The 26,695-nt window shown below is 42.4% G+C and overlaps 1 protein-coding gene across 4 annotated transcripts in view; it reads right to left on the bottom strand.

Moving 5' to 3' along the window:
* SLC22A15 (solute carrier family 22 member 15) overlaps window positions 1-26,695 on the bottom strand; it is a 102,561-nt gene that overhangs the window by 30,293 nt on the left and 45,573 nt on the right. For all 4 annotated transcript variants that reach the window (XM_006058678.4, XM_044944509.2, XR_006551717.2 and 1 more), the window contains 4 exons: window positions 18,939-19,071; window positions 18,131-18,295; window positions 9,372-9,501; window positions 4,406-4,621 (listed from right to left, as the gene is read on the bottom strand). In XM_006058678.4, the coding sequence (XP_006058740.3) occupies window positions 4,406-4,621; window positions 9,372-9,501; window positions 18,131-18,295; window positions 18,939-19,071 (644 nt within the window). The remainder of the gene's footprint in view (window positions 1-4,405; window positions 4,622-9,371; window positions 9,502-18,130; window positions 18,296-18,938; window positions 19,072-26,695) is intronic.

A 26,695-nucleotide genomic window follows, 5' to 3' on the forward strand; every position in this document is an offset into this window, starting at 1 on the left:
ATTTTTTGCCCTAGACAGCCATCCCTATGATAAGGTTTAACTTCTATATTAGGCCTCGTAATAGAACATCTGAATTGCTGAACTACTCTTATGCTTTGGGGTCATTACTAAGTAAAATAAGGGTGATGTGAACACACGCCCTGGGATACGGATAGTCGATCTGATAAGTAAGACAATGTAAGTGACTAATAAGCAGGATATGCTGGACAAGGAGATGATTCATGTCTTAGGTGGGATGGAGTGGGAGGGTATGAGATTTCATCATACACTTAGAATGTCATGCAATTTAAAAACTTATGAGTTGTTACTTTCTGGAATTTTCATTTAATATTTTCAGACTGCAGCTGACCTCAGGTAATTGAAAACCACAGAGAGCAAAAGCTTTTGTGCCTAGGAAACTGCATTATTAAAAATAAAACGAACTAGAACAGAACATAAATAAACCCTGAAACTAGGCTTTGTTAAACATGAATGCATTTTACAAAATTGCATTTACAAAATTTTGTTTTACAAAACAAAAATTTCTATACAACAGTAAAACACTTGGGTTTTGGAAATTCATTAGTTTTTATGTTTATACAGTTCATTTTGACAAGTGTTAATTACGAGGAAACTCCCAGTTGCATCTCTTTTCCTTAGAAAAAGTCCAATAAGCTACAACTATGAAGAGATCAACAGGAAAGGGAAAGCTTTCTTTCCATCTCTGCCAAAAAAGCAAAGTGGGCCAAGTGTCCCAGGTTATTATTAAGAATGGGCCACAGGAACCAAGGAGAGGGAAGGCAGGGAAGAGAGGTCCCTGGAGACAGCCTGCTTAGTGACTCATCCCTCTCTGGCAAATGAGCTCCGGCAGCAGCTACTTCCCATTACTTGGTCCTAGGTGGAGCTGTCATTCATAAACTATGGATGACGAGCAGAGTCACAGCTGGGGCATCACGGGTAAGGATGCAAGGCAACAGTGAATTGTCTGGTTTCCCTGCCCGCTAGTACTTTGCTGTGAGCAGCAAGCTAAGCAAACTGAAATATTTTCCTAATTTTTTTTTCTTCACTCCACACAACCTGTGGGATCTCAGTTCCCCAACCAGGGATTGAACCTGTGTCCCCTTCATTGGAAGCACAGGGTTTTAACCACTGGACTGCCAGGGGAATCCCCTTCCTAAAATATTTTTTAAATTCTTTCCATCTGCAGTAGAGACGAGACCCTCCTCTTACTTAGTGCTATTCCTAATGTATTGTATGTGTTGGTATGTATTTATTCTGCATTTAAAATAGAAGTCCTAGTGAAGAATTCCAGACATAGAAATACACATACATATTTAATTCAGGCTGTGAAGGTAGTAAGAAGGGCACAAACAAAGCCAGTTTGAGACACTAGAGGAGCTTAGCTGGTGGTAAGAGAAAATAGGGAGAACATGCAAGGAAGGCCTCTGGTCCCGAGATGGGGACCCTGCCTACAAATTTCCTTGATGGTAGAGTTGATCGTTTGGATGCATAATTACAGCTATTAAAATCATTTCAATCCTGTTTATAGGACCCAAACAAAAATTTTAAATGCTTGCATAATATTTAACAGTATACTTAGGGCATCATGGAATTATTATCCCACACTACTGTGGGAAACAGCAAAGGAACAGATGTTAAACACAGAGGTATATTTTCACTCCCCAGTTAAGGCTTTCTTCAATGACAGATCCACAGAAAAGATTTTAGAATTTTATAGCATCTTCAAAAAGAACGGCTCTATGTGGAATGACACTGTCTCTGTTATCGTGTGTTTTAACATTCTGAGCCCTGGGGGCAGAAGTTTATTTGAGAAGAGCTCATTTGGCTGTGTAAGACACAAAATAAACAGGAATATTCTCCCTGACTCTGGGTCTAGTTTTTCTATTTTTTTTTTTTTAATCCGCTGAAGTCCAGAACCCAAAAGTTAATATTCCTGGGAAAAAACCTTAAAAACTGTAAGTAAGTAACCCCTAAGAAAGCAGATGCTTCCTTCAAGGCAGAGGGTTTGATTGACTGTCTACATGACACGCAAATGCACTTTTATGGAGCCTTAAAGTACCTGAACATACTTTGTAAGTATTTCCTTTACAATTGATAGAACCTCAAATTAGTAGCTCCCATGGAAGGACATAGAAATTGGCATACTGAGTGAAGTGAGTCAGACAGAGAAAGATAAATATCATGTGAAGTTGCTTATATGTGGAATCAAAAAAAAAGGATACAAATAAACTTATCTACAGAACAGAGAGTTACAGATGTAGAAAACAAACTTATGGTTATCAGGGGTAAGGGGGAGAGACAAACTGAGAGACTGGGACTGGCAGATGCAGTGTGTGTGTGTGTGGGTGGGGGCTGCTGTGTGTGCTTGAACCATTAGCTAAGTCATGTCTGACTCTTTGTGACTGTGTGTACTGTAGCCCTCCAGGCTCCTCTGGCCACAGGGTTTTCCAGGCAAGAACCCTGGAGTGGGTTGCCATGCCCTCCTTCAGGGGATCTTCCCAACCCAGGGATCGCACTTATGTCTCCTGCATTGGCAGGCAGGTTCTATACCACTACCACCACCTGGGAAGCCCCCATACATACCCTACTACATATAAAATAGATAACTAACAGTCCTTCCCTATGCTACTGTATAGCACAGGGAACTCTGCTCAAAACCCTATAATGGCCTATATGGGAAAAGAATCTTAAAAAAATGGATATATGTATATGCACGACTGATTCACTTTGCTGCACACCTGAAGCTAACACAACAGTGTAGATCAACTGTATGCCAATAAAACTTTTAAATTAATTAATCAATTGATTATTTTAAAAACAGGTTCCCTTACTCCCTTAATCTCCAGGCCTCCAAGCTAGTGTCCTTCACTCAACATTTCTTATGTATCCATGATATTCCAGCAGCAAGCTGGCTCAGTGAGCTGGGGTGACCTGACCCCTAACCAAATAGGTGGTAGCCAGGGTTTGATTGGGTGGGAAAAGAGAATCATGCTATAGAAAACTATCTTTGCAGCTTCTTATTCTCAATCTACTGTTCTTTTTAGCTTTATATATATATGATTAACTTCATATAAAATGACTTCCCATGTGAAAAATACAAGTTTCTATGTAGCCTTCTTGCCAAATACATGCAAACCACAGCACAGCCATCCTTTAGGCCAGTAAATATGATGTTCGTGTCCAATCCTGGACCAAATTACACTTACGGCACTTTAATGGAATGAATAATATTAAAACACATGGGTACTCTACAAATTCTACATATGGATTATCCATTTTTCCCTTTTCCACAATTTTATTCTTTCAATGGAACCATTTGAACCATTCAGTGCAATCTACATTAATGCAAAGAACATTCTGAGGGCAGGTCAGAATCAGCCAAACTAGAAAATCCGGTTTGGAGAGTGCTAACCCATTCATTCACTGACTGGCACCGGGGCTTTGAGGCTTTTTTGAGGCTGTCATGTGGCACTCCTAGGATCTCACTGATAGGAGGGATAACAGTTAGCTCACTTGTTGAGTCAGTGAGTGGGAATGTTCAATTAGAATGTGCTACCTGCCTGAGGCCAAAACCAAGGGGAGGTGCTTCAAAGTCCTCCTTAGAAACGCTTCTGTCCCTGGTCTGTCTGCTGCTTTCCTTCTTTTTAAGGAGGAGGGTTGGGGGATTTAGGTCCAGCTAGTCAAGGCTATGGTTTTTCCAGTAGTCATGTATGGATGTGAGAGTTGGACTGTGAAGAAAGCTGAGGACTGAGAATTGATCCTTTTGAACTGTGGTGTTGGAGAAGACTCTTGAGAGTCCCTTGGACTGCAAGGAGATCCAACCAGTCCATCCTAAAGGAGATCAGTCCTGGGTGTTCATTGGAAGGATTGACGCTGAAGCTGAAACTCCAATACTTTGGCCACCTGATGCAAAGAGCTGACTCATTTGAAAAGACCCTGATGCTGGGAAAGATTGAGGGCAGGAGGAGAAGGGGATGACAGGGGATGAGATGGCTGGATGGCATCACCGACTCGATGGACATGAGTTTGGGTGAACTCCGGGAGTTGGTGATGGACAGGGAGGCCTGGCGTGCTGTCGCAAAGAGTCAGACACGACTGAGCGACTGAACTGAACTGAACTGGGGGATTTAAAATTTACATTAGATACTTCATAAGCAAAGATGTGTTTCTGACATCTATAAGTTCAGTAAACCTCCTGGCAGGCACCATTATTTCCTCCTTGAAAGGGAGGATGCTGAGAAAGCTCAGGTGAGTACAATGCCTAAGGGAGGCAGGGGAGGGTTGTATTTTTTTAAAAACAATCTCATGCTGAACTCAAGAGTGAAATTTTCTGTAACCCTGAAGAAAGAAGAGACTATCAGTAACCTGGGTTGCGGACCACAGCAGAGCCCTTAGAGAGAATTACCAGATGAACATCAGGGTCAGCGTGTGCCCCAGGAGCACCCGGCGACGGAAGAGGTCCAGGACGCTGCCGGCCTCCTCGCAGCTCCCGCCTGCCGGGCGCGCCAGCGAGAAGCTGCACCTGAGCTGCCGGTTCCTCTTGGCGATGAGGCGCAGAGCGGCTTCAGCCTCACGCAGCCGACCCTGGGAGTATAACCAACGAGGGGATTCAGGAATGGATCTGAAAGAGACGTCATCAGAGGCTGTATATTCGTAGAGGTACATACGCACCGGAAGGAGACAGATCCCCCACGCAGGACGTGGCCCCCAGACCACAAGTGGATTCCATGTTAGGGTTAAAGCTTGGCTCTCCCAATGACACGTGGAAGGGCGGGGGCTACAGAGGGCAGCTGTCAACAGCTGCCAACATTAATAATGGCCTCTTTTATGAATGGAAACCAAAAACATGCTTCCAAAGCTGCAGTGAAAAAAGCAGACTATGCGTTTACTTTTTTTTACTAATTTTTAATTGAAGGAAAATTGCTTTACAGTATTGTGTTGGTTTCTACCAAGCATCAACATGATGCATTTACTTTTCAGCAAATTTTAATATATAAATAGCAATTTATAAATTATATAAATAATATATAAACAGTAATACAATACTGAGTAATTCTTCATAAAACATGCATCAGAGATGAGACTCCAAATCATGGTCAAGTGTTGTTAGAATAATATTAATAAACATAATACAGAGTTTTTAAAGTTCTGAAAAAGCCTCACAAAGATTAAAATCTCTATTATACATCAGAAAAGAATTTTTAAAGTGTTTTTAACATAGTGATGCTATTTAAAAGGTAGAGATTATTTGAAGACTACATATAAAAATGAGAAAGAAGTGATTACATTTTAGCAGCTTTAGAGCTTTTAAAGCTTTAATATTTTCCAGTCAGCTGACACACTCACTTTAATATGTCCTGAGGATATTTCCTGATCTCCCATGTCCTTCAAGAAACAAAGCTTATTTTCTGGTTAACTTTCATTTCCAAAAAATAAAGTTGTTTCTCACTAGAGCAATAAAGTATCGAACATTTCTGTTGCCACAGCTCTCTTTCATCAGTTTCAAGACAGGTATTATGCATCTTTTCTCCTCTTCACAGTTCTGCATATTTTTAGGGGACCTTTCAAAACCAACTGGTGGCAGGAACATGGACACCTTGTTTATAAAACACAGCATCAAGCCTTTTGATCTAGTTTGATATTATGTGACTAAGATGAAACTTGTATGCATTTACTTTTCTTTGATGTGCTTGTCTTTAATTGAAGGATATTTAAAGTGCCTTTTAGAACTCTCCCTGCCTTTCAGTAAGGAGAGTGAAGGGCAACAAACACCACACAGTCTGTAACTTCATGGAGAGCCAGTTCCTCAATAACCATTTGAGCACTTTCACTTTGCATGAGCAATGTAATAGGCGCTGAGAGGAGAGACAATGGAAACAAAAAAAGGCAGACATTTTCCCAGGAGTTCTGCTAGGGAGAGAGACTATTCAGGCACAACATTTGGTTATCAACAAAAGCAGGAACAAAGGCTCCTATAACCTCCTGAAAAAATTCCTTTATTCACCTTTTCACTGCTATCTGATTATTGTTACTAATACACAAGTAAATAATCAAGTAAAATGCCATTTGGTTGGAAGTTAGGCCAGCCGATGATTATCATCTGATCAACTGGTCCTATCCGCAGGGCCATATATGAGGTACAATGTAAAACTATCTGATCAAGCCTACTACTACTACTACTACTAAGTCGCTTCAGTCGTGTCCGACTCTGTGCGACCCCACAGATGGCAGCCCACCAGGCTCCGCTGTCCCTGGGATTCTCCAGGTAAGAACACTGGAGTGGGTTGCCATTTCCTTCTCCAATGCATGAAAGTGAAAAGTGAAAGTGAAGTCGCTCAGTCGTGTCCGACTCTTCGCAACCCCATGGACGGCAGCCTACCAGGCTCCTCTGTCCGTGGGATTTTCCAGGCAAGAGTACTGGAGTGGGGTGCCATTGCCTTCTGGCGATCAAGCCTAAATACAAATAAAAAGAACATAAGACTGGTGGGGTGATATGGAGAGTATACGTGGGATAGAAATATAACTGAAACAACAGAAAATCTATTATAGTAAAAATTAAAACTGAGGAGGACTAGAGGAGTGGAAAAGGACCAACAAGGAAATAGTCAACATATTAGCTGTCACTATTATTATATCTTTGACTAATTTATTTCCCTCCTTCCTATTAAGGTTCTCTGTGTTTTCAGAATTGTTTATAAGCAATAAGTCACTTTTAAAACTTTGTAAATCATGTTTAAAGATGGTATTTGAGAGATACTCAGGTTTTAGAAATTTGACTCTGTGTTAATAAAACTATTTCTACTTGGATTTATCTGGATGATTTAAACATAGGACCTGATATTTCTCCACATTTTGAGAAGCCGATAAGCTTCTTAATAACAAAGCCCCACCCAGTTGCCAATGGACAGATTTAGGAATATGAGTTCTAACGTGAGCTGATTATTTCCACAAAACAGCAGGGCATGTTTCTAAAAGGAAAAGGAGGCCCTTGAATATGCTGCCCTCTACACAGTGTCCTGATCACTTTTAGAAGCTATATTGCTAATTTAACACTGAGGCCTCTGCTTGAAAATGTCCTGTGAATTTCTTTCAAGGTGGAAAACCTTTTTAAATTAAGGGGGCACTGATTTCTAAGATAAAACTGTTCTAATTCAAGTATTGTAAAAATGAGGAATTTTTGAGCTAAGTAACAAGGTCTCTAGTAAAACAAAAAAGGTATGTCTCTAAAATGACATGACTGTTTCTGATGTTGCTGACGGTTAATGAAGGCTAATTCTAAAGGTTTTTGTGCCAACATCTGTCCAATGGACAGGAGGCATCTGGTCTATGGAAGGGCTCTGGGCTTTGGTGCTGGGAAATGCAGCTGAGCAAAGAGCTGGGGCTGTTCAGAGCTCGTTTTATAGAGGTTAGGCTCCGTGTGAGGCAGAAATAAGGGACCACTGGAAGGGCGCCAAGTAAGTACTGCAGAATTCAGACAAGAAAGTGAATGATTGGTATCTGACCAGGAAAAGCTTGGAGCGGATGGCTTTTAAGCAAACTGGGAAGGCTACTAATAAATAAGAGAAATAGCGAGAAGGGCACTGAAGGAGCTGGCCATAGCACTGAGTAGGAGGCACCAGGGCAGACCAGCCTAAGGTGTAAACTGGAACAGTGAGCAGCATAGTATGATGATGGGAACACAAGATGGGGTAGGAGATAAACTGGAGGCTGACTGCAGCAAGCCTTACTTTCCAGGCTTGATGGTATAGAGTGATTTTACGTCCTTTCTTCCGTTTCCCATTTTTCACGACCAGAATTAATCTCTCATCAAGTCAAAGTCCCCACCGACTACTAAGCGGTAACAAACAGAATATACATTCTGAAAACTAAAAGAATGCCTCGGATCAACCAGTGAAGTCACTCTACTATTGAAGGAGGGATGAGAACCAGCCTGGATTAAAAAGTATGCCTGCGTGCTCACTCAGTCGTGTTTGACTCTTTGCGACCCCATGGTCTCTGCGTCTCCTGCATTGGCAGGCAGATTCTTTACCAACTGTGCCACCTGGAAAGCTCTACGAAGTAGGCAGTTTATTAAATGTTTAAAAATAAAATTCATTTATTTACTAATATGAGCAAGAATGCTTATTAATTCAAGGAATACATTTTTTCCAAAAATTTACAATATACACCTTAATAAAATAAGGCTAGTTTTCCTTTCTAATAAAATTATCTCACTCTAGTTCACATAACTGAATGCATTTCATAAATTTTACCTTTCTAATATAGGTTGGGGGCTTCCCTGGAGGCTCAGTGGTAAAGAATCTGCCTGCTAAGCAGGAGACATGGGTTCGATCCCTGGGTAGGGAAGATTCCCTGGAGAAGGAAATGGCAACCCACTCTAGCATTCTTGCCTGAGAAATCCCATGGACAGAGAAGCCTGCTGGGCTACAGTCCATGAGGTCGCAAAAGAATCAGATATGACTTAGAGACTAAACAACATCAATAAATATAGATTAACTATTTCTATTATATTCGTTTTTGCACTTAACAATACTCTTGATTTCAAAGAGAGAATGAAAACAGATTTCAGCTCAATCCCCACCAAATCTCAATTAGTAGAACTTATATAAAGAATTACTAAATCGAATTGCTGCCTCAATGAAAATTCTATTACAGGTATCTCACTTTACAGCACAGAAGAAAGCTGGCGCCACTGGCTGAAAATTTTATTTATCCAAAAGATTTTGATGTTTTGGATTAAAGGTCTGATATCTAAAGGGAGAAAACCTTTCATAAGCACAGTCAAACTTCTGGAGAAACAGGCCTAAGTTGGTGGCTCATCTTATAGCCTTAAGAGGAGCATGGTGTGATATCTTGCCTTGACCAGGGCATCATCCTTGTACTGCTTTGAATCCATGCACTCTAAGGATTTCTCCCATATCTGAGCATCTTCCCATGTCCACCTGTAGAGGCCCTGAGATGACAGTCATCTGTGGAATGAGGAGGTATCACTATACATTCAATATGCATAGACTGGTCTATAATATCATACTTCGGTCACACCCCTAGCACGGGATCTGATCCAGCCTGAAGATTTTTAAGCTTAAGGCATTAGGTTAAAAAAGAAACTAGTACCCTCCCTTGAGAATTTGAAGGTTAAAATGCAGAGGTTGAGAGGTTACTTTAAACAAGGGATACCTGCATTCTGAATTAATTAAGCATCTCTCTTCCCAGGAGCTGCCAAGCATTGGAGCGCTTGCGGAATTTAGTTCTTCACCAAAGTCAGTTCAGGCAAACTCCTGAAAGGGAATAACGCTGCTCATTGACCCGCATCCTCTTAAGATATTCCTTCTGCTTATTAAATTAAAAGTCCAAGAGGAAAAACTACTTACAAAGACAAGAGAAAGACCACGGTTCCCTGCAGGTTAACCAGTATGGCTAGGGTCCTCCAGGAACGGATGAAGTATCCCAACAGGGCATATTGGGCAATGCCGACTGCGAAGAAGAGGCCACCAATTGACCCTAATTCAGGAAAAGAGACTTGTTACTGGAGAAAGAACCATCTGCAACCCCATTTCCAACCCAGGTCACGGAACCAATCCTTTCCTTCTGAGACGTCAGCAGAAAGAAAAACCTACACAGATATCATCGAGGATCAGATGATAAAACCAGAAGAGAGGCCAGGAGATCAGTGGGAAAGAAGGAAGGACAGATGAAAAATACATACCGCATGTGGTCAAGATAAATTTTAAGGGCTGCCCAAGTGCTTTCTCATTGATGTTGCACTGACATCTGCCTGAACTTGTGGCTGAGGCCTGGAAATGCTGCTTGCTGTGTGGTGGGAGGTTTTTAGGTCACGAGACTATGGCAGTGGTGGGCCTGCATCTCCTTCACAGCGGCTGTCCCTGAAATCCTTATCTTGAGTCACAGCCTACTCCCCAGTTCTCATATGGTCCTTCCCCATTGATCACCACCAGACACATGACATTTTACATTTGTTTCTTGTCTTTCTCTTCCAAGTAGAATGTAAGTTCCACAAAGCAGAATTTTTGTCAGCACACTGACAGTAAAAACATCAACCGTGGGGTTGTTAAGGATCTTATGATTTTTAAATAAATAACAAATGAGTACAAACCCACTGTGCTGCCCAGTATACTTGCAAACTCTGCACCTCTGACATGCTTTCTGTAACTGCTACCATTAGTAGTAGACAGCATCTATCACGACTTATTTATATAACAGCCACTATTTGTTGAGATTTAGACTCTATAAACATTGTCCCATAAAGCCGGTACCACTATTAGCTATCTAGAGATGGAGGAAATAGCTCAGAGAAAGTTAGGTGCTGCGGTCTAAGACATGGGGCTGCATGGGGCCCCACCAGGAGGCGCTGTCCCCTGGTCTGACTGGACAGCCTGCACTCGGTACCGCTCCTGTCCCCTATCACCCTTCTAGGGAAAGGCAGGCTCCTGTGGACATCCCACAGCAACACGACTTTGTTACAGGAATTTTCTACAACAATCCCGCAAGACAAATATTTCTCTTATTCTTGTCCACAGATTATCAGCCTACAACAAAACACAATGACTTGTTTGCTGTGCCCTAGTGAGGAAAAGGGGATGCAGAAGGGAAGGCTAATGTGACAGTAAGTTCGGCATGAACAGAAAACCAGTCAGGGCGTGCGGTCTGCTAAGTAAGGGAATGGGATTTCCATTCCCTGTGATTTCCCTAGAAACTTAGATAATCAATAGCTATTACACATTCATTACAGGGCACCAAATAGCACCTGGTTTCCAAGAACAAGGCTTTCTGTCACTGCTCAGAACAGTTCCGAGTACTCGGTATCCACTGACAATGTGGCAAAAAGACAAAGGACCACAGGATGAGGCCATTTCAGCGGAACCAAGTTCAGACCCCAGTTCTTCTCTACACTGCCATATGACTTTGGGAAAATCCCTAAATATCTGAGTCTCTGTTTTCTCATAAATGAAAAAGAAATAATAATACAAACCTCAAAAAGTAGAGTCATTAGTTTCAAATGAAATAATGCATGCTGTACAAATGTTAGCTATACGGTCCTACTGTAAACAGGGCATAGCCGCTTATATCAATTAATGTCCCCAAAAATGCCATCTGGAAGCCTCCTCTGGTGAGTGTCTGTTATAAAACGTTGCCTACTTAGCACTCCTTTCTAACTCCAAGAATCTTTTCCTTTTTTTTGGAAAGATGACCTCCCTATATTTCATCCCTGTGGTTCAAGGGGGAGATGTCAATCGTGGTTCCACCATGGTGACCCCAGCTGGGACAATCAGAGTTCCTACCAGTATTTTAGGATTTTCAAATACTGAACTTGGCAGTGAAACCAATGACCTGCTGGGCCTCATCCCTGACTGAGCAGGGGAAGTTTCTCAGAGACAACAGGAAACAGAAATGAGACGCACCTAACTTCCTGGTTCTAAGCATTGCCAAGGCCTGGCTCTTCTTGGTTTGGGTGTGTTAACCAAAAGATTTCCCTTTGCATCTAAGCTCATCACAGTTGAATCTCTGTCACAGAAAGACCTGGTATCAGCTGGATATGGTATACAGGAGGAAAGGATTCAAAGGTTCTAGTTTCATGACTTAAATACCATGATGACATGGCTATAGATAGAAGTCCCAGAAAAGGATGTAGATTTTAGGTGAAAGAAAGCAATACCTTTAATTTGAGGGGTCAACAGACATCTGCATGTGATACCCAGCCAGAAGCTGCACACATATGCCCGGAAATGACAACAGGAATAAGGCGAGGAGATAAAGATGTGGTAAGGCTCTAGGCTATTTGAAAATTTTAATTAAAAAAAAAATGAACATTTCAAATCACCACTTCTGCATTTTATAACTCTGGGATGCCATAGGTGGTTTTGTAGCTGTTTATGGGCCTATCCAGGTGGCACAGTGGTAAAGAATCTGCCTGCCAATGCAAGAGACTCAGGAGACTCGGGTTCCATCCCTGTGTCTGGAAGATCTCCTGGAGGAGGAAATGGCAACCTACTCCTGTTTTCTTGCCTGGGAAATCCCATGGACAGAGGAGCCTGGCAGAATCCATGGCGTCACAAAGAGTCAGACACAACTGAGCACACACACATGCACCATGGTCTTTGGTTATTTACATCTGTTTTTCAGATTTCTTTTCTGCTTATTTTTAATTAATTTCAAGTCTGCAACCCCTGGTCTGTTTGCACTAGCAAAAGTCAAATTTCAGCAGGTGAGAAGATAATGTACAGTGATGATTTCATTTTTTTAAGCAGCACCAATGATCCATCCAGCTTTCAAGCAGAAGGCCATGAAGCCCCCTTGATCCCTTTTCTCTTGCCTTCTCTGCTGATTCTTTAGCAGGTCACCACACACGCGCTTTCCTCCTCTTTCACTACTCCCACCTGGTGTAAAACATCTGCGGATTCCACAGGGGTAACCACACCAGCCTCCTGAATGGCCCCTCAACTTCTACTCTTGCTTCTCTACGATCCAGCCTGCATACACCTACCAGAGTAATCCTTCTGTATGTAAGCTTCTATGGCTCCTGTCTTTAATCCAGTCACTGGCTACTCACTGCATTTTGAGTTAAAAAAAAAAAAAATCCCTAATTTGGCCCATCATGCACCCTACATCACTCAGCCCCTCCAGCCTGATCTCAGCCCAGCCTCCTCCTGCCTTTCCACATTGCATCTTTTCAGGTGCTCAGAGAAGCTCATTCCTGCCCTCAGGGACCTGGTTCTTGCCACTCCATCTGACTGGAATGTTTGCTCAGAAAACTATGCCCCCTAGGTCTTCTGCATCCTTCACATCTTTGATTAAATACCTACATCAAATTTTTCTCTAACTATCCTATTTAATGTAACTGTCCCCTGCACTTACTGCCTACTCTATTATCCTGTTTAATTTTCTTCACTGCACTTAAAGTTTTCAGAAATTACTTCACATTGGTTATGCCTCTCCTGACTAAAACATAAGTTCCATAAGAGCAAGGACCTTCCCCCACCCAGGCCTGGCATGTTCACTCTTTTATCCCAAGTGTCCGTCTATAATAGTAGTATCTGGATAGCATTAATATATATACCTACCACGTGTAAAATAGACAGCTAGTGGGAAGCTGCTGTATAGCACAGGGAGCTCTACTGGGTGCTCTGTGAGGACCTAGAGAGCTGGGATGGGGTGGGGGGAGGGAGGGGACATATGTATACATACAGCTCACTCAGTTGTGGGATGGGGGGCGGGGGGAGGGAGAGGACATATGTATACATACAGCTGACTCAATTGTATAACAGAAACTAACACAACATCGTAAAGCAATTATATTCCAATAAGAAAATAATAAATGGAAAAGGCAAACTTAAGAGATTGGGATTGACATATACATACTACAATATACAAAACAGATAACCAATAAGGACCTACTGAATAGCATAGGGAACTTTACGCAGTACTCTGTAATGGCCTATATGGGAAAAGAACCTAAAAAAAGAGTGGATATATGAATATATATAACTGATTGACTTGCTGTCCACCTAAAACTAACACAACATTGTAAATCAACTATATTCCCATGAAAAGTTTTTTGAAAAGCGGTGTGTCTGGTACATGGCAAGGTCTGTTTAATAAATGCATGTTGCAGAACAGATATGCAAAGGAGAAGCTCTGGAAAGACACACAGCAATCTGTTTACAATTGTGGTCTTTGGGTGAGCAAGACTATATGTGTTCTTTATGTTTCACTTCTATATGTTTCTTGATTTTTTTTTTTACAATGAACATCAATAACTTTTGATATAAGGTATTTATATAAGAAAATTAAAAACAAATATATTAATATGACATTTTTCATAGCTTTAGTATTTTACCTTTTCTACTCTCAAAAATTTTCAATCAATTTTACTTATTCTTGTTAAGCACTACACTGCAACTGGTTAAAAATGGATGTTTTCAGTTTGCACTTATACTTTGTTATATGTACTTTATATAGTATTTTATACATACTGCAAATATTATTTGTAATCATGCACAATTTTTCAAAACAAATTTTTTTTTTTACTGCTAAACAATCAGGGTGCCGTGTCGTGCTAAGACGCTTTAGTTATGTCTGACTCTTTGCAACCCATGGACTGTATAGCCTGCCATGCTCCTCTGTCCATTGGATTCCTCCAATTAATCCCCTATTGCAAATCATTTAGGTTTTTCCCCTCAATTTCTTTCAGTTCTGAGCGTATCTGACATTATAGGAGTATATAAAATCATGCTGGAGAGCAACATGGATGGACCTAGAGAGTGTCATACTGACTGAAGTCAGATAGAGGAGAAATATCATATGACATCCCTTATATGTGGAATCTAAAAGAAATGATACAAATGTACTTACTTACAAAACATAGACTCACAGACTTACAGAACAAATGTATGACTGCTGTGGGGGGAGGGATAGTTAGGGAGTTTGGGATGGACAAGTACACATTGCTACATTTAAAACAGAAAACCAACAAGGATGTACCCTATAGCATATGGAAAGCTGCCCAATGCTATGTGGCAGCCTGGATGGGAGGGGAGTTTGGGGGAGAACAGATACATGTAATGTATGGCTGAGACTCTTCCCTGTTCACTTGAAATTATCACAACATTGTTCATCAGCTATACCTCAAAACAAAATAAAAAGGTGTGTTTTTTTTTAATTGTGCTGGAGAGAACAGCCTGGAAAGAAAGGTCAAGGACAAAACTTTGGGGGAAGACTGCTCATGGGAGAGGGAAGGAGGAAACTCCTCACAAAAGAGTTTTAGGGGCAGCAGAAACTTATTTCTGTCCTGGGTGCAGGTCAAGTGCACTGGCCTTCTGGGAACTCTCTCAAGCTCCTTCTGAATTTCACATTGAATTTGGCAACCATCTGGTACCACTGTTGCAGTTTTTTTCCCCTTTCTCCCTTTTCCCTTTGCTATAGAAATTTTAATAGCTTTACTTTAACTCAGCCTCAAGGATAAGAACGGAAGGTGAAAGCGCTTTAACAGAAATCTTTTCACTGGCTTCAGGCAACTGGAAAAGGAGCAAGAGACCAAGAGGTCTTTCTTTTTGCTGAAGGTAGGCAACGGGACAGGAATCATCCTAGAGAACTTGGTAGGGTGGGGGAAGTATACATATTTTGTAAGAAAGCATCTTCTTCATGGAACAACTAGAGGCAAATGTGAATATTTTAATAGACGAATGTGCCAGGAAGATGAAGAACACGTACTCATGATGCTTTGTATGAGCAAGATTTTGGACTCAGGAAAACCAAAACCCCAGGAGAGGGTGCTTTTGTGTCTTCCCCTGGATAATGTGAGTGGTCATGAACACCGTCATCACTCATTTCTGGCAAAGTCCCAGCAAGTCTGAACCCACTACTTGCAAAAATGACTTTAACAGTCTCGATGCAAACTGAAGACTCAAAGGATGTTTTCTCACTGATCCTAACTTAGGACTTGAGCTAGGGGGAAAAAAAAAAAAAGCCCACCTCTAATGGCTTTTCTGAAAGCTAATATAGACAAAGTGAATTATGAAGCATGATGTGTAAGAAGCAGGCAAGAAACCTGTCCTGCGAGGACGGAGCTGGTGTCTCCTCCTCCCCAGTCTAGTTCTAACTTGTTCAACCCTGTGTGTCCTTCAGCTTGGACAGCATTTCGGTGGACATAATACAGCAGAGCTTATTTTGCCTCTGTCTTCCAATTCAATACATTAGCCTTTACTAACTCCAAAGACACGACCAGTGACAAAAAAGGGCCAAGCCACCAGTATTCATATGAGGTGACCCATGACAACACCCTCATGGCAGAAAGCAAAGAAGAACTAAAGCACCGCTTGATGAAGGTGAAAAAGGAGAGTGGAAAAGCTGGCCTAAAACTAAACATTCAAAAAATTAAGATCATGGGATCCAGTCCCATCACTTCATGGCAGATAAATGGGGAAACAATGGAAACAGTGACAGCTTTTATTTTTGGGGCTCCAAAATCACTAAGGACGGTGACTGCAGCCATGAAATTAAAAGACGCTTGCTTCTTGGAAGAAAGGCTATGACAAACCAGACAGCATATTAAAAGGCAGAGACATTACTTTGCCGACAAAGGTCTATAAAGTCAAAGCTATGATTTTTTAGTAGTCATGTACGGATGTGAGAGCTGGATCATAAAGAAGGCTGAGTACTGAAGAACTGATGCTTTTGAACTGTGGTGTTGGAGAAGACTCCTGAGAGCCCCTTGGACTGTAAGGAAATCAAACCAGTCAGTCCTGAAGGAAATCCACCCTGAATACTAATTGGAAGGATTAATGGTGAAGCTGAAGCTCTAATACTTTGGCCACCTGATGTGAAGAGCCAACTCATTAGAAAAGATCCTGATACTGGGAAAGACTGAAGGCAGGAGGAGAAGGGGGCGACAGATGATGAGATGCTTGGATGGCATCACAGACTCAAGGGACACGAGTTTGAGCAAACTCTGAGAGATGGTGAAGGACAGGGAAGCCTGGCATGCTGCAGTCCATGGGATCGCAAGAGTCGGACGTGACTGAGTGACTGAACAACAATAAATGGAAGATACAAGAGGGGAGTCCTCAGGGAAAAGTGGGATGACAAGGGCCTGGCATCATCCTGGCCCTGACAGTCATGAGCTATGTGAAAACAGGCACACACCCTCTCCTTTTGTTCGGGGGAACACATTGACTGAACCCACCCACTCCGGCCAGGCACCAGTAACCATTTGCAGTATTTTATGACAGGAGGTCCTAGTAAGGAACCCGGAACTAACAAGCCACCACCAACCAAAAGAGTTTGGGAAAGGTCAAAAGGAGACACCTTGTGTCCGACCACCTCCCAGAATTCTTCTCACTGGCATCCATCTTGGCTAAGCAACACCTATGCCACTAGGAAGGACCCTGAGTCAGAATGACTGGCCAAAGACTACCTGGAAACTAATCCTATCACCATAAAACCGAGACTGCGAGCCACGTGGTAGAGCAGCTCTTCTGGGTTCCCTTACGCTGCTGCTCTCCACCCAGGCGCTCCTTCCCAATAAAGTCTCTTGCTTTGTCAGCATGTGTGTCTCCTCCGACAGTTCACTTCTGAGTGTTAGACAAGAGCCCATTCTCGGGTTCTAGAAGGGCTCCCCTTCCTGCAACATTTTCAGCGGTGAAGTGTCCTCATTTGTAAAATGAAGGCAGAAATTCTTAACTTGTAGGTTCTGGGAATATTAGAGGCATTGGCCAGATGCAGAGCCTGGTTCCTGGTACATAACAGATGCTCAGCAAATGGCAGCTGGCACTCTCTCACCTACATCCTCAGGCAGACTCATTTATACAGTTGCACAATCAACTTGTTCCCATATTAGTACAAGAACATCTATAGTACTCAATAACATTTAAATGAATGGAAAGCAAAACAAAGTTCTCACTGCAAACCTATAGTCCACAAAGTAGAATCTTAGTGCAATCGTCCTCCCAAGACATTAAGTCAAGGATGCTTTTAAAATCATTGATAGTTCTTGAGAAGATGATGGGATGGTTAAAAGTAATACAGAACATGGCCTCCATTTGGAAACTTACACATCACTAAAGAAATACTACAAGAGTACTACCTGCTGATTTGAAGAGAACAGTAAAAAGGCCTATGAGACAAAGATTTAATAAAATACAATACCAAGGCACTGAGACAGGAGTTTCTAGTATTTCCTCTGCACTATTTTTCACTTTATGGTAAAAAGCAGTTAACAAATACCTTCAGGCAATCTGTGAGTATATGGAAAAGGTCACCATCTGTAGGCCCCAGGGGAGACTACCAATAGGGGAATAAAATAAAATGACTAATGACTCATTCAAGGCCACACAGAACTCAGGAAAGGAAATCTAGGGATTTCCCTGGCAGTCCCATGATGAAGACTATGCTTCCAAGGCAGGGAATCCAAGTTGGATCCCTGCTCAGGGAACTAAGAGCCCATATGTTCAAAAAATTAAAAAAAAAAAAATCCAGAAAGAAAGAAAGCAAATCTAGTATTTGGATAGAGCACCCCATATCTAGATGCATTTTTAGACACGAGGGCTAAGCTGGTTCCTGCGTAGTTCTCTGGAGCCCCTCCCCATCTCCAAGTCAGCCTGGATTGAAGCAGTACCTGCGAGTGCCCAGTAGGCGGTGCCCACACATTCATTCAGCAGGACAAAGGCCACGAGCGACATCCCTCCATTCATCATGCCCACCAGGAAGCGAGTTACTGCAAAGAACTCATATGAGGGGGAAAAGCCATTTGCGATAGCAAACAAGATGTCAAGAGCAAAACCTAGAAAGAGAAGAACAGTATGCAATAATCCAGAGGCAAAATGCACTTGATGAATGCAATATATGTGTTAATTTGTAAAGATAAATCTTTGTGAATTTAAATTTTCTAAGCTATGGTTTGTTTGTTTTTTAATCAGTTTCTCTTAAAGATTATCAAGAAAAACTGAGGTTTTCTTTGTTACAAGTTGATTTCTGTCCTCATGCATGGTTTGCAACTATTCCCAATAATGCTGAAAATTGAAAATTCCTAGCTCACACTCAGCTTGTCAGGTGAACTATGCTGAGTCCTGTGGAGCTCATCTGCAATGAATCAACACACAAGATATAAGGAAATGGATATAAGGAAATGGACTAGCAAACCGCCTCAATCTTTGTTCTCCGTAGAAGTATGGCATGAATTGGGACCCACAGCTTGCAGAAGGCACCACTAGGAAATGCTTATAATGCAGATACCTGGCCTTCCTCAGGTATGCTTTAAAATGCTTGACCAGAAGCACTTGGCCTCTCACCAGTGAAATAAAAATCAGTTCTGGGTCCACATGGTAATTCCCTGAGAAACTTAAGGAAATGGTCTCCTTAGTATTTCTCTGGGAACCTTAGGAAAATAACTTCTCTTATTCAGTTCATGAACACTAACAGATTACCTGTGAGATAGACTTTTTTCCTTCCAAAGCGATCAGAGAGTTGACCAAAAGTGATAACTCCCACAAACACACCACTGAAGAAAAAAGAGCTTGCTGCACTCACTTTGTAAGATCTGTTGGCAATTAAAAACCACTAGAGGAAGAAAAAAAAAACAAAGGGGAGACATTTAAGTCACAAAAAAGATGGATGGATGAAGTTAGCTATTTTAAAAAAGCAAATGTACAACAAAAACTTGTATACTAGAATTTCTCCACTGCATTACCACTGTTCACCAGAATTCAACAGAACATCCATCCAGGACAACACCCAAGGAGATTCTGTCTTCAGAAACCCCAGAAATTGTTATTGTAATCTGCTCCCACAGTAGTCTATAAACATGCTGTTACAGCACTGAACACAGTACAGTATGTAACAGCTAAGTACTTACCCATCTGTTGACTATGTCCTCACTCCAAGTCCCTGCATTTTTAGTCCCTGAATACAGGAAGAGCTGTATGCCATTAGTTTCCGTTTCTCTGACACCTAACATACTATATGACATGTATGAGGCCAAAAATGAACAGTCCTTTTCTCCAGTAAATTAATGGGCTTTAAATCCCTTGAGTATTTTCCTTGAAAAATGATCTATACAATAACAATATGATTGGGCTTCCGAGGTGGCTCAGTGCTAAAGAATCCTGCAATGCAGAAGACTTGAGTTTGATCCCTAGGTCAGAAAGATTCCCCAGAGGAGGAACTGGTAACACACTCTAGTATCCTTACCTGGGAAATCCCATGGGCAGAGGAGACTGGCAGAGTCCACAGAGTCACAAAGAGTTGGACATGACTTCGCAATTAAATAAAAACAAACCATATGATACAGTGATTCCACTTCTGAGTATATAATACAAAAGAACTGAAAGCAGGGATTCAAACAGGTATTTGTGTGCTAAGGTTCAGAGCAGCATTAGTTACAACACCCAAAAGGTGGAATGAACCCTAATGTCCATTCACAGATGAACGGATAAACAAAATGGGGTATATACATCCAATGGAATACTATACAGCCTTAAAAAGGAATGAAATTCTAGCAAGCTACAACATGGATGAACTCTGACTTTATGCTAAGTGAAACAAACAGACAAAAAGAAAAAATACTGCGTGATTACATTTATGAGTGTGACACTGCAATTTATAATAAGAAATATATATTTGGTTTTTAACCATTGTTCCTGTAACATAGCTCTTGAAGCCCTTGTAATTTCCTATGTAAGAATTACAGGGCTATCTTTAAAAAAAAAAAAAAACTTTTTATATGATTTTGGGGTAGAACCAATTAACAATGTTGTGTCAATTTCAAGTGAACAGCAAAGGGACTCAGTCACACATGTACACATACCTATTCTCCCCTCCCATCTAGGCTGTCACGTAACACTGAACAGAGCTCCACATGCTGTACAGTAGGTTCCTGAGGGTTACCCGTTTTAAATATAGCAGTGTGTACATGTCCATTCCAAACTCCCTAACTCTCCCCTCAGGGGGTATATTTTTTTATATGATTTATTTTTCCAGTTCCTGAAAAAGCTTCAGAGCAATAAAGCTAAAACAGGTGCCTTTTATCATTTATAACAAGTCCCTTTCAATCACACTGAGCTTATTATGTAAATGAGGTGACTTTTGGAAAGCCTCATAGATGGGGGCCGGTTGTCAGGGGAGCCAACCATGTAAAGAGGGTTGGAACTTTCAGCCCCTCCCTCCAGGCCTCTGGGGAGGGGAGAGCGATTTGAGGTTGACTCAACTGCCAATGGCCAAAGGCTTAATCAATCATGCCTTCATAATGAAGCTGCCAAAAAATCCAAAAAGACGTGGTCTGGAGAGCTTCCAGGTCACTGAACTTGTGCTGGTACTGGGAGGGCAGCTGAGCTGAGGGTGCGGAAGCTCTGTTCTCCTCCATCCGTCTACACCTTGCCCTGCGCACCTCTTCCACCTGGCTGTTCTGGAGTTACAGCTTTTTATAATAAATCAGTAATCTGGTAAATAAAATGTTTGAGTTCTGGGAAATTCCCTAGCAAATTAATCCAACCAAAGGAGGAGGTCAGAGGACCCTCTGATTTACAATCAGCTTATCAGAAGCACAGGAAATAGCCTGAACTTGTGACTGGTGTCTGAAGGGGGCAGAGGGGGCAGTCCTGTGGGATGGAACCCTGACCTGTGGGACCTGATGTTAACTCAGGTAGATGGTATCAGACCTGAACCAAACTGTAGTACACCCTCTCGTATGGCAGAACAGCCTGATGTGGGAGCCCCACCCTGCCTCCTAACTCCCACCCACACGTATCTGTTGGCAGAAGTGTCTGAAGGGAAGTAGCTGCCAGTAGAGGAGACACTGGGGGAGTGTTTTTCCTTCACCTGGACTAATCAAATCCCCAGAGACAAAGTAGCATAGTGGTTACCAGGGGCTGGGAGAGTGAGGAGTTACCTGTTAGTGTGGGATAATGACAGAGTTGTTGAGGTGGATAGTGGTGATGTTTGCACAAAGATGTGAATGTATTTAATGTCCCTGTACTGTACACTTTAAAATGACATGCTTTATGCTATGTATGTTTTACCACAATAAAAAATAATCCCTGGAGTACTGTGTGTGTTAGTTGTTCAGTCGTGTCTGACTCTTTGTGACCTATGGACTGTAGCCCCCCAGGCTCCTCTGTCCATGGGATTTCCCAGGCAAGAATACTGGAGTGGGTTGCCATTTCCTTCTCCAAGGGATCTTCCCAACCCAGGGGCTGAACCTGGGTCTCCTGCATTGCAGGTAGATTCTTTACCATTAGGGAAACTTACAAGCTCAAAGAGAAAGCAATCACCTTCTACTTAAAATGCCATTATCTTTAGACCTAGCTAGTGACGTGTTACAGTGACCTTTGCTAACAGAGATGAAAGCCAACCTGTGTCTCAGATGTGACCTCAGAGAACCAAGAGACTTCTCATCTCTCCCCTCCACAGCCCCTTTCCTGGGCTCAGCAAAGACAAGTTTAACAAAGCCCCTTCTCAAAAACTTGCATGGAGACACCCCTTGCTTGTCCCTTCTCTATCCTTCAAACTGCTCCTGTCCCATGCTTTGACAATCAGTCATTATGGCCCAAAGCACATCTAACTCCTCTCCTTCTCTTGTATTTCCTGCAAGACCAGATGGATAAAGATCTTGACAAGACATCTTTAGGCAACAACAACACACACAAACATTTAGGCACTGGAAAATAAACAAGGATGAAGCCCCTCACTAACGCTGTGCTTTACTACTTCTGAGTTCTTCTGTCCTTCACATGCAGTTCTTAACAAGATTAATTAACTATTTTCCTGGCCCTTCATGGATTAGAAATAATAACCTAGGCTGCTACTGCTCTTAAAAATAGTAATCAGGCAGTTACTGCTCTTGGTGGCAGTTGTAATTTACATAAGAGAGTGATGGAAGATCTATGACCAAAAACTGAACTATACTCAAGGTTTTTTTTCATCCCAGTATTTAATAAGTATTTGATTAGTTTCTACTAGAGGTTAATAACGGAGAAGGCAATGGCACCCCACTCCAGTACTCTTGCCTGGAAAATTCCATGGACAGAGGAGCCTGGTAGGCTGCAGTTCATGGGGTCGCTAAGAGTCAGACACGACTGAGCGAATTCACTTTCACTTTTCACTTTCATGCATTGGAGAAGGAAATGGCAACCCACTCCAGTGTTCTTGCTTGGAGAATCCCAGGTACAGGGGAGCCTGGTGGGCTGCTGTCTATGGGGTCACACAGAGTCGGACACGACTGAAGTGACTTAGCATAGCATCAGATCAGATCAGATCAGATCAGTCGCTCAGTTGTGTCCAACTCTTTGCAACCCCATGAATCGCAGCACGCCAGGCCTCCCTGTCCATCACAAACTCCCGGAGTTCACTCAGACTCACGTCCATCGAGTCAGTGATGCCATCCAGCCATCTCATCCTCTGTCGTCCCCTTCTCCTCCTGCCCCCAATCCCTCCCAGCATCAGAGTCTTTTCCAATGAGTCCACTCTTCGCATGAGGTGGCCAAAGTACTAGAGTTTCAGCTTTAGCATCATTCCTTCCAAAGAAATCCCAGGGCTGATCTCCTTCAGAATGGACTGGTTGGATCTCCTTGCAGTCCAAGGGACTCTCAAGAGTCTTCTCCAACACCACAGTTCAAAAGCATCAATTCTTTGGCGCTCAGCCTTCTTCACAGTCCAACTCTCACATCCATACGTGACCACAGGAAAAATCATAGCCTTGACTAGACGAACCTTTGTTGGCAAAGTAATATCTCTGCTTTTGAATATGCTATCTAGGTTGGTCATAACTTTCCTTCCAAGGAGCAAGCGTCTTTTAATTTCATGGCTGCAGTCACCATCTGCAGTGATTTTGGAGCCCAGAAAAATAAAGTCTGACACTGTTTCCACTGTTTCCCCATCTACTTCCCATGAAGTGGTGGGACCGGATGCCATGATCTTCGTTTTCTGAATGTTGAGCTTTAAGCCAACTTTTTCACTCTCCACTTTCATTTTCATCAAGAGGCTTTTGAGTTCCTCTTCACTTTCTGCCATAAGGGTGGTGTCATCTGCATATCTGAGGTTATTGATATTTCTCCCAGCAATCTTGATTCCAGTTTGTATTTCTTCCAGTCCAGCATTTCTCATGATGTACTCTGCATAGAAGTTAAATAAACAGGGTGACAATATACAGCCTTAATGAACTCCTTTTCCTATTTGGAACCAGTCTGTTGTTCCATGTCCAGTTCTAACTGTTGCTTCCTGACCTGCATACAAATTTCTCAAGAGGCAGATCAGGTGGTCTGGTATTCCCATCTCTTTCAGAATTTTCCACAGTTTATTGTGATCCACACAGTCAAAGGCTTTGGCATAGTCAATAAAGCAGAAATAGATGTTTTTCTGGAACTCTCTTGCTTTTTCTATGATCCAGCGGATGTTGGCAATTTGATCTCTGGTTCCCCTGCCTTTTCTAAAACCAGCTTGAACATCAGGAAGTTCATGGTTCACATATTGCTGAAGCCTGGCTTGGAGAATTTTGAGCATTACTTTACTAGCATGTGAGATGAGTGCAATTGCATAGCATAGAGGTTAATAAAACTATTCTAAACACTGGGAATACAGATGCAAATGAGCTAGACTTGGTCCCTGCCCTCATGGAGTGCAAGTTCTAGTAGAGTGAGGCATTAAACAAGTAAACATATAGGGATAGGCTGGAAGAAAATCTCTTTAAATAAGGTATCCAGGAAGGCTTCTCTGGGGAGGTGGCATTTGTGACCTGGATGATGAGGAAGTGATCAACACCAAAAAGCTGTTTGGGGAACATGAGGATAAGTGCAATGTCCATAAGGTCCTTGAAGACATGTCAGAGTGCCTTTTGCAGGGTGGGATGTAATGAGACCAGAGAGCTGTGCAGGCATCAGGTCATACAGGCCCTTGAGTCACAGTAAAGAGCTGGGATTTTAGTCCAGGGCACAGGGAGGACGTTGCACTCCTGGACTTACATTTCTAAAGCTCAGCATTCACACTTAGATAATACAATACAACAGGGAAAAGTGGGAGCAGGGAACCTCCTACAATAGTCCAGGAGATGATGTGGCTTGGATGAAAGCAAGAGTGATGGAATTACATGAATCATGTGAACGTGGAGGGATCCTGAAGGCAGAACTAGCAGGACTTGCTGATGAGTGAGATGCGGAGCAGGGAGGAGAGAAAGGGAAAGTGAAAGATTTAACCCAGGTTTTTAACTTTAGCCATTCAGGAGATGGTGGTGACATTTTTTTAATTTTTATTTTTTTATATTGAGGATATATATTTTTTAAATTGAAGGACAACTGCTTTACAATGCTGGGTTAGTTTCTACTGTACAACAATGTGAATCAGCTGTAAGTATACATATATCCCCTCTCTCTTGAGCCTCCCTCCACTCCCATCCCACCCCTCTAGGTCATCGCAGAGCACCGAGCTGAGCTCCCTGTGTTACACAGAGCTTCTCACTAGATGTCTGTTGCACACATGGCAGTGGATACATGTAGGTGCTACTCTCTCAGTTCATCCCATGCTCTCCTTCCCCGACTATGTCCACAAGTCCGTTGTCTACATCTGTGTCTCTTTTCCTGTCCCGCAAATAGGTTCATCAGTACCAAATATATGTGTTAATATACAATATTTGTTTTTCTCTGACCTACTTCACTCTGTATAACAGAGTCTAGGTTCATCCACATCACTATTAAATGACCCAACTCATTTCTTTTATGGCTGAGTAATATTCCATTGTATATATGTGGTGGTGACATTTTTGAGGTAGAGGAAGCCGCAAAAGGGTTATCAGGTACATAGTGGGAAAGTAAGAGTTCTGTTCAGACACATTTTGAGGATGAGATGGAGACTGAGATGCCCATAAAAACATTCATACTGAAATGCTCATCAAGCATTTGGATGTGTCTTGAGCTCAAGGGAGAGGAAATGAGAGCTTATGAAAATAGAGATGAAGTAGGCGGCTCAGGAGCCCAGTACACATCCACATTTGGTGGCTGAGTAGAAGAGAACTAAAACTCACTACTAGTAGGGGTCAGTGGAGAAGGCAATGGCACCCCACTCCAGTACTCTTGCCTGGAAAATCCCATGGACGGAGGAGCCTGGTAGGCTGCAGTCCATGGGGTCGCTAAGAGTCGGACACGACTGAGTGAATTCACCTTCACTTCTCACTTTCATGCATTGGAGAAGGAAATGGCAACCCACTCCAGTGTTCTTGCCTGGAGAATCCCAGGGACGAGGGAGCCTGGTGGGCTGCCGTCTATGGGGTCACACAGAGTCGGACACGACTGAAGCGACTTAGCAGCAGCAGCAGCAGCAGGGGGTCAAAGAGAGCAAGAAACAGGGGAGGGTGGTGTCACAATCGCTACAAGAAGAGATGTGATTGAAGGAGGAGGAGGGTAATCAAGTATATCCAATGTTGCTTTAGAGGTCAAGTTAAGACGAGGACAGAGGTGTGCAGTTATATTTGGAAACAAAATGGACACTTAAAAAACAGCAATTTCAGTAGAGTGCTAACGGCAGCTGGGTTGGAGAAGGTTGAAGAACTAGACAAGCTTAAGGAACTGCAGGCAGCAGATGTACACAGAATGGGTTCCATGAGTTTTGCTGTGAAGAAGAGTAAGGAAACAGGACAGTATTTGGACAGGTAGGTGGGGGTCAGAGATAACTGGTGTATTTTTTGACATGTATATGCATTAATGAGAGACAGTAGTGAAGATATCCTTCTAGGAGAAAAGTACTTGGAAAAGCAAGAAAGAAAGGGCTTGAAGGTACAAAGTAGAGAGGGTATGCTCAGTTACATCTGACTCTTTGTGACCCCATGGACTATAGCCCACTAGGCTCCTCTGTCCGTGGGGTTCTCCAGGCATGAATACTGGAGTGGGTTGCCATGCCCTCCTCCAGGGATCTTCCAGACCCAGGGACGGAACCCACATCTCTTCATGTCTCCTGCACTGGCAGGCAGGTTCTTTACCACTGGCGCCACCTTCAGGAGAAACAAACCTGGAAAAGCAAGAAGGAAGGGTCTTGATTGCACAAAGTAGAGAAGGGAGCCTTTCACAGAGGGGAGGAACTTCCAATGCAAATGGGAGGAAGACAGAACGTGGATTCAGACGCAGGCAGTAAAGGGATCTTGCTGGATTGCTTCAGTTCTTTTTCACTGAAATATCAAGTGAAGTTGACGACTGAAGGGAGTGTG

Source organism: Bubalus bubalis, chromosome 6 (assembly GCF_019923935.1).
Source record: "Bubalus bubalis isolate 160015118507 breed Murrah chromosome 6, NDDB_SH_1, whole genome shotgun sequence".
Classification (NCBI taxonomy): Eukaryota; Metazoa; Chordata; class Mammalia; order Artiodactyla; family Bovidae; genus Bubalus; species Bubalus bubalis.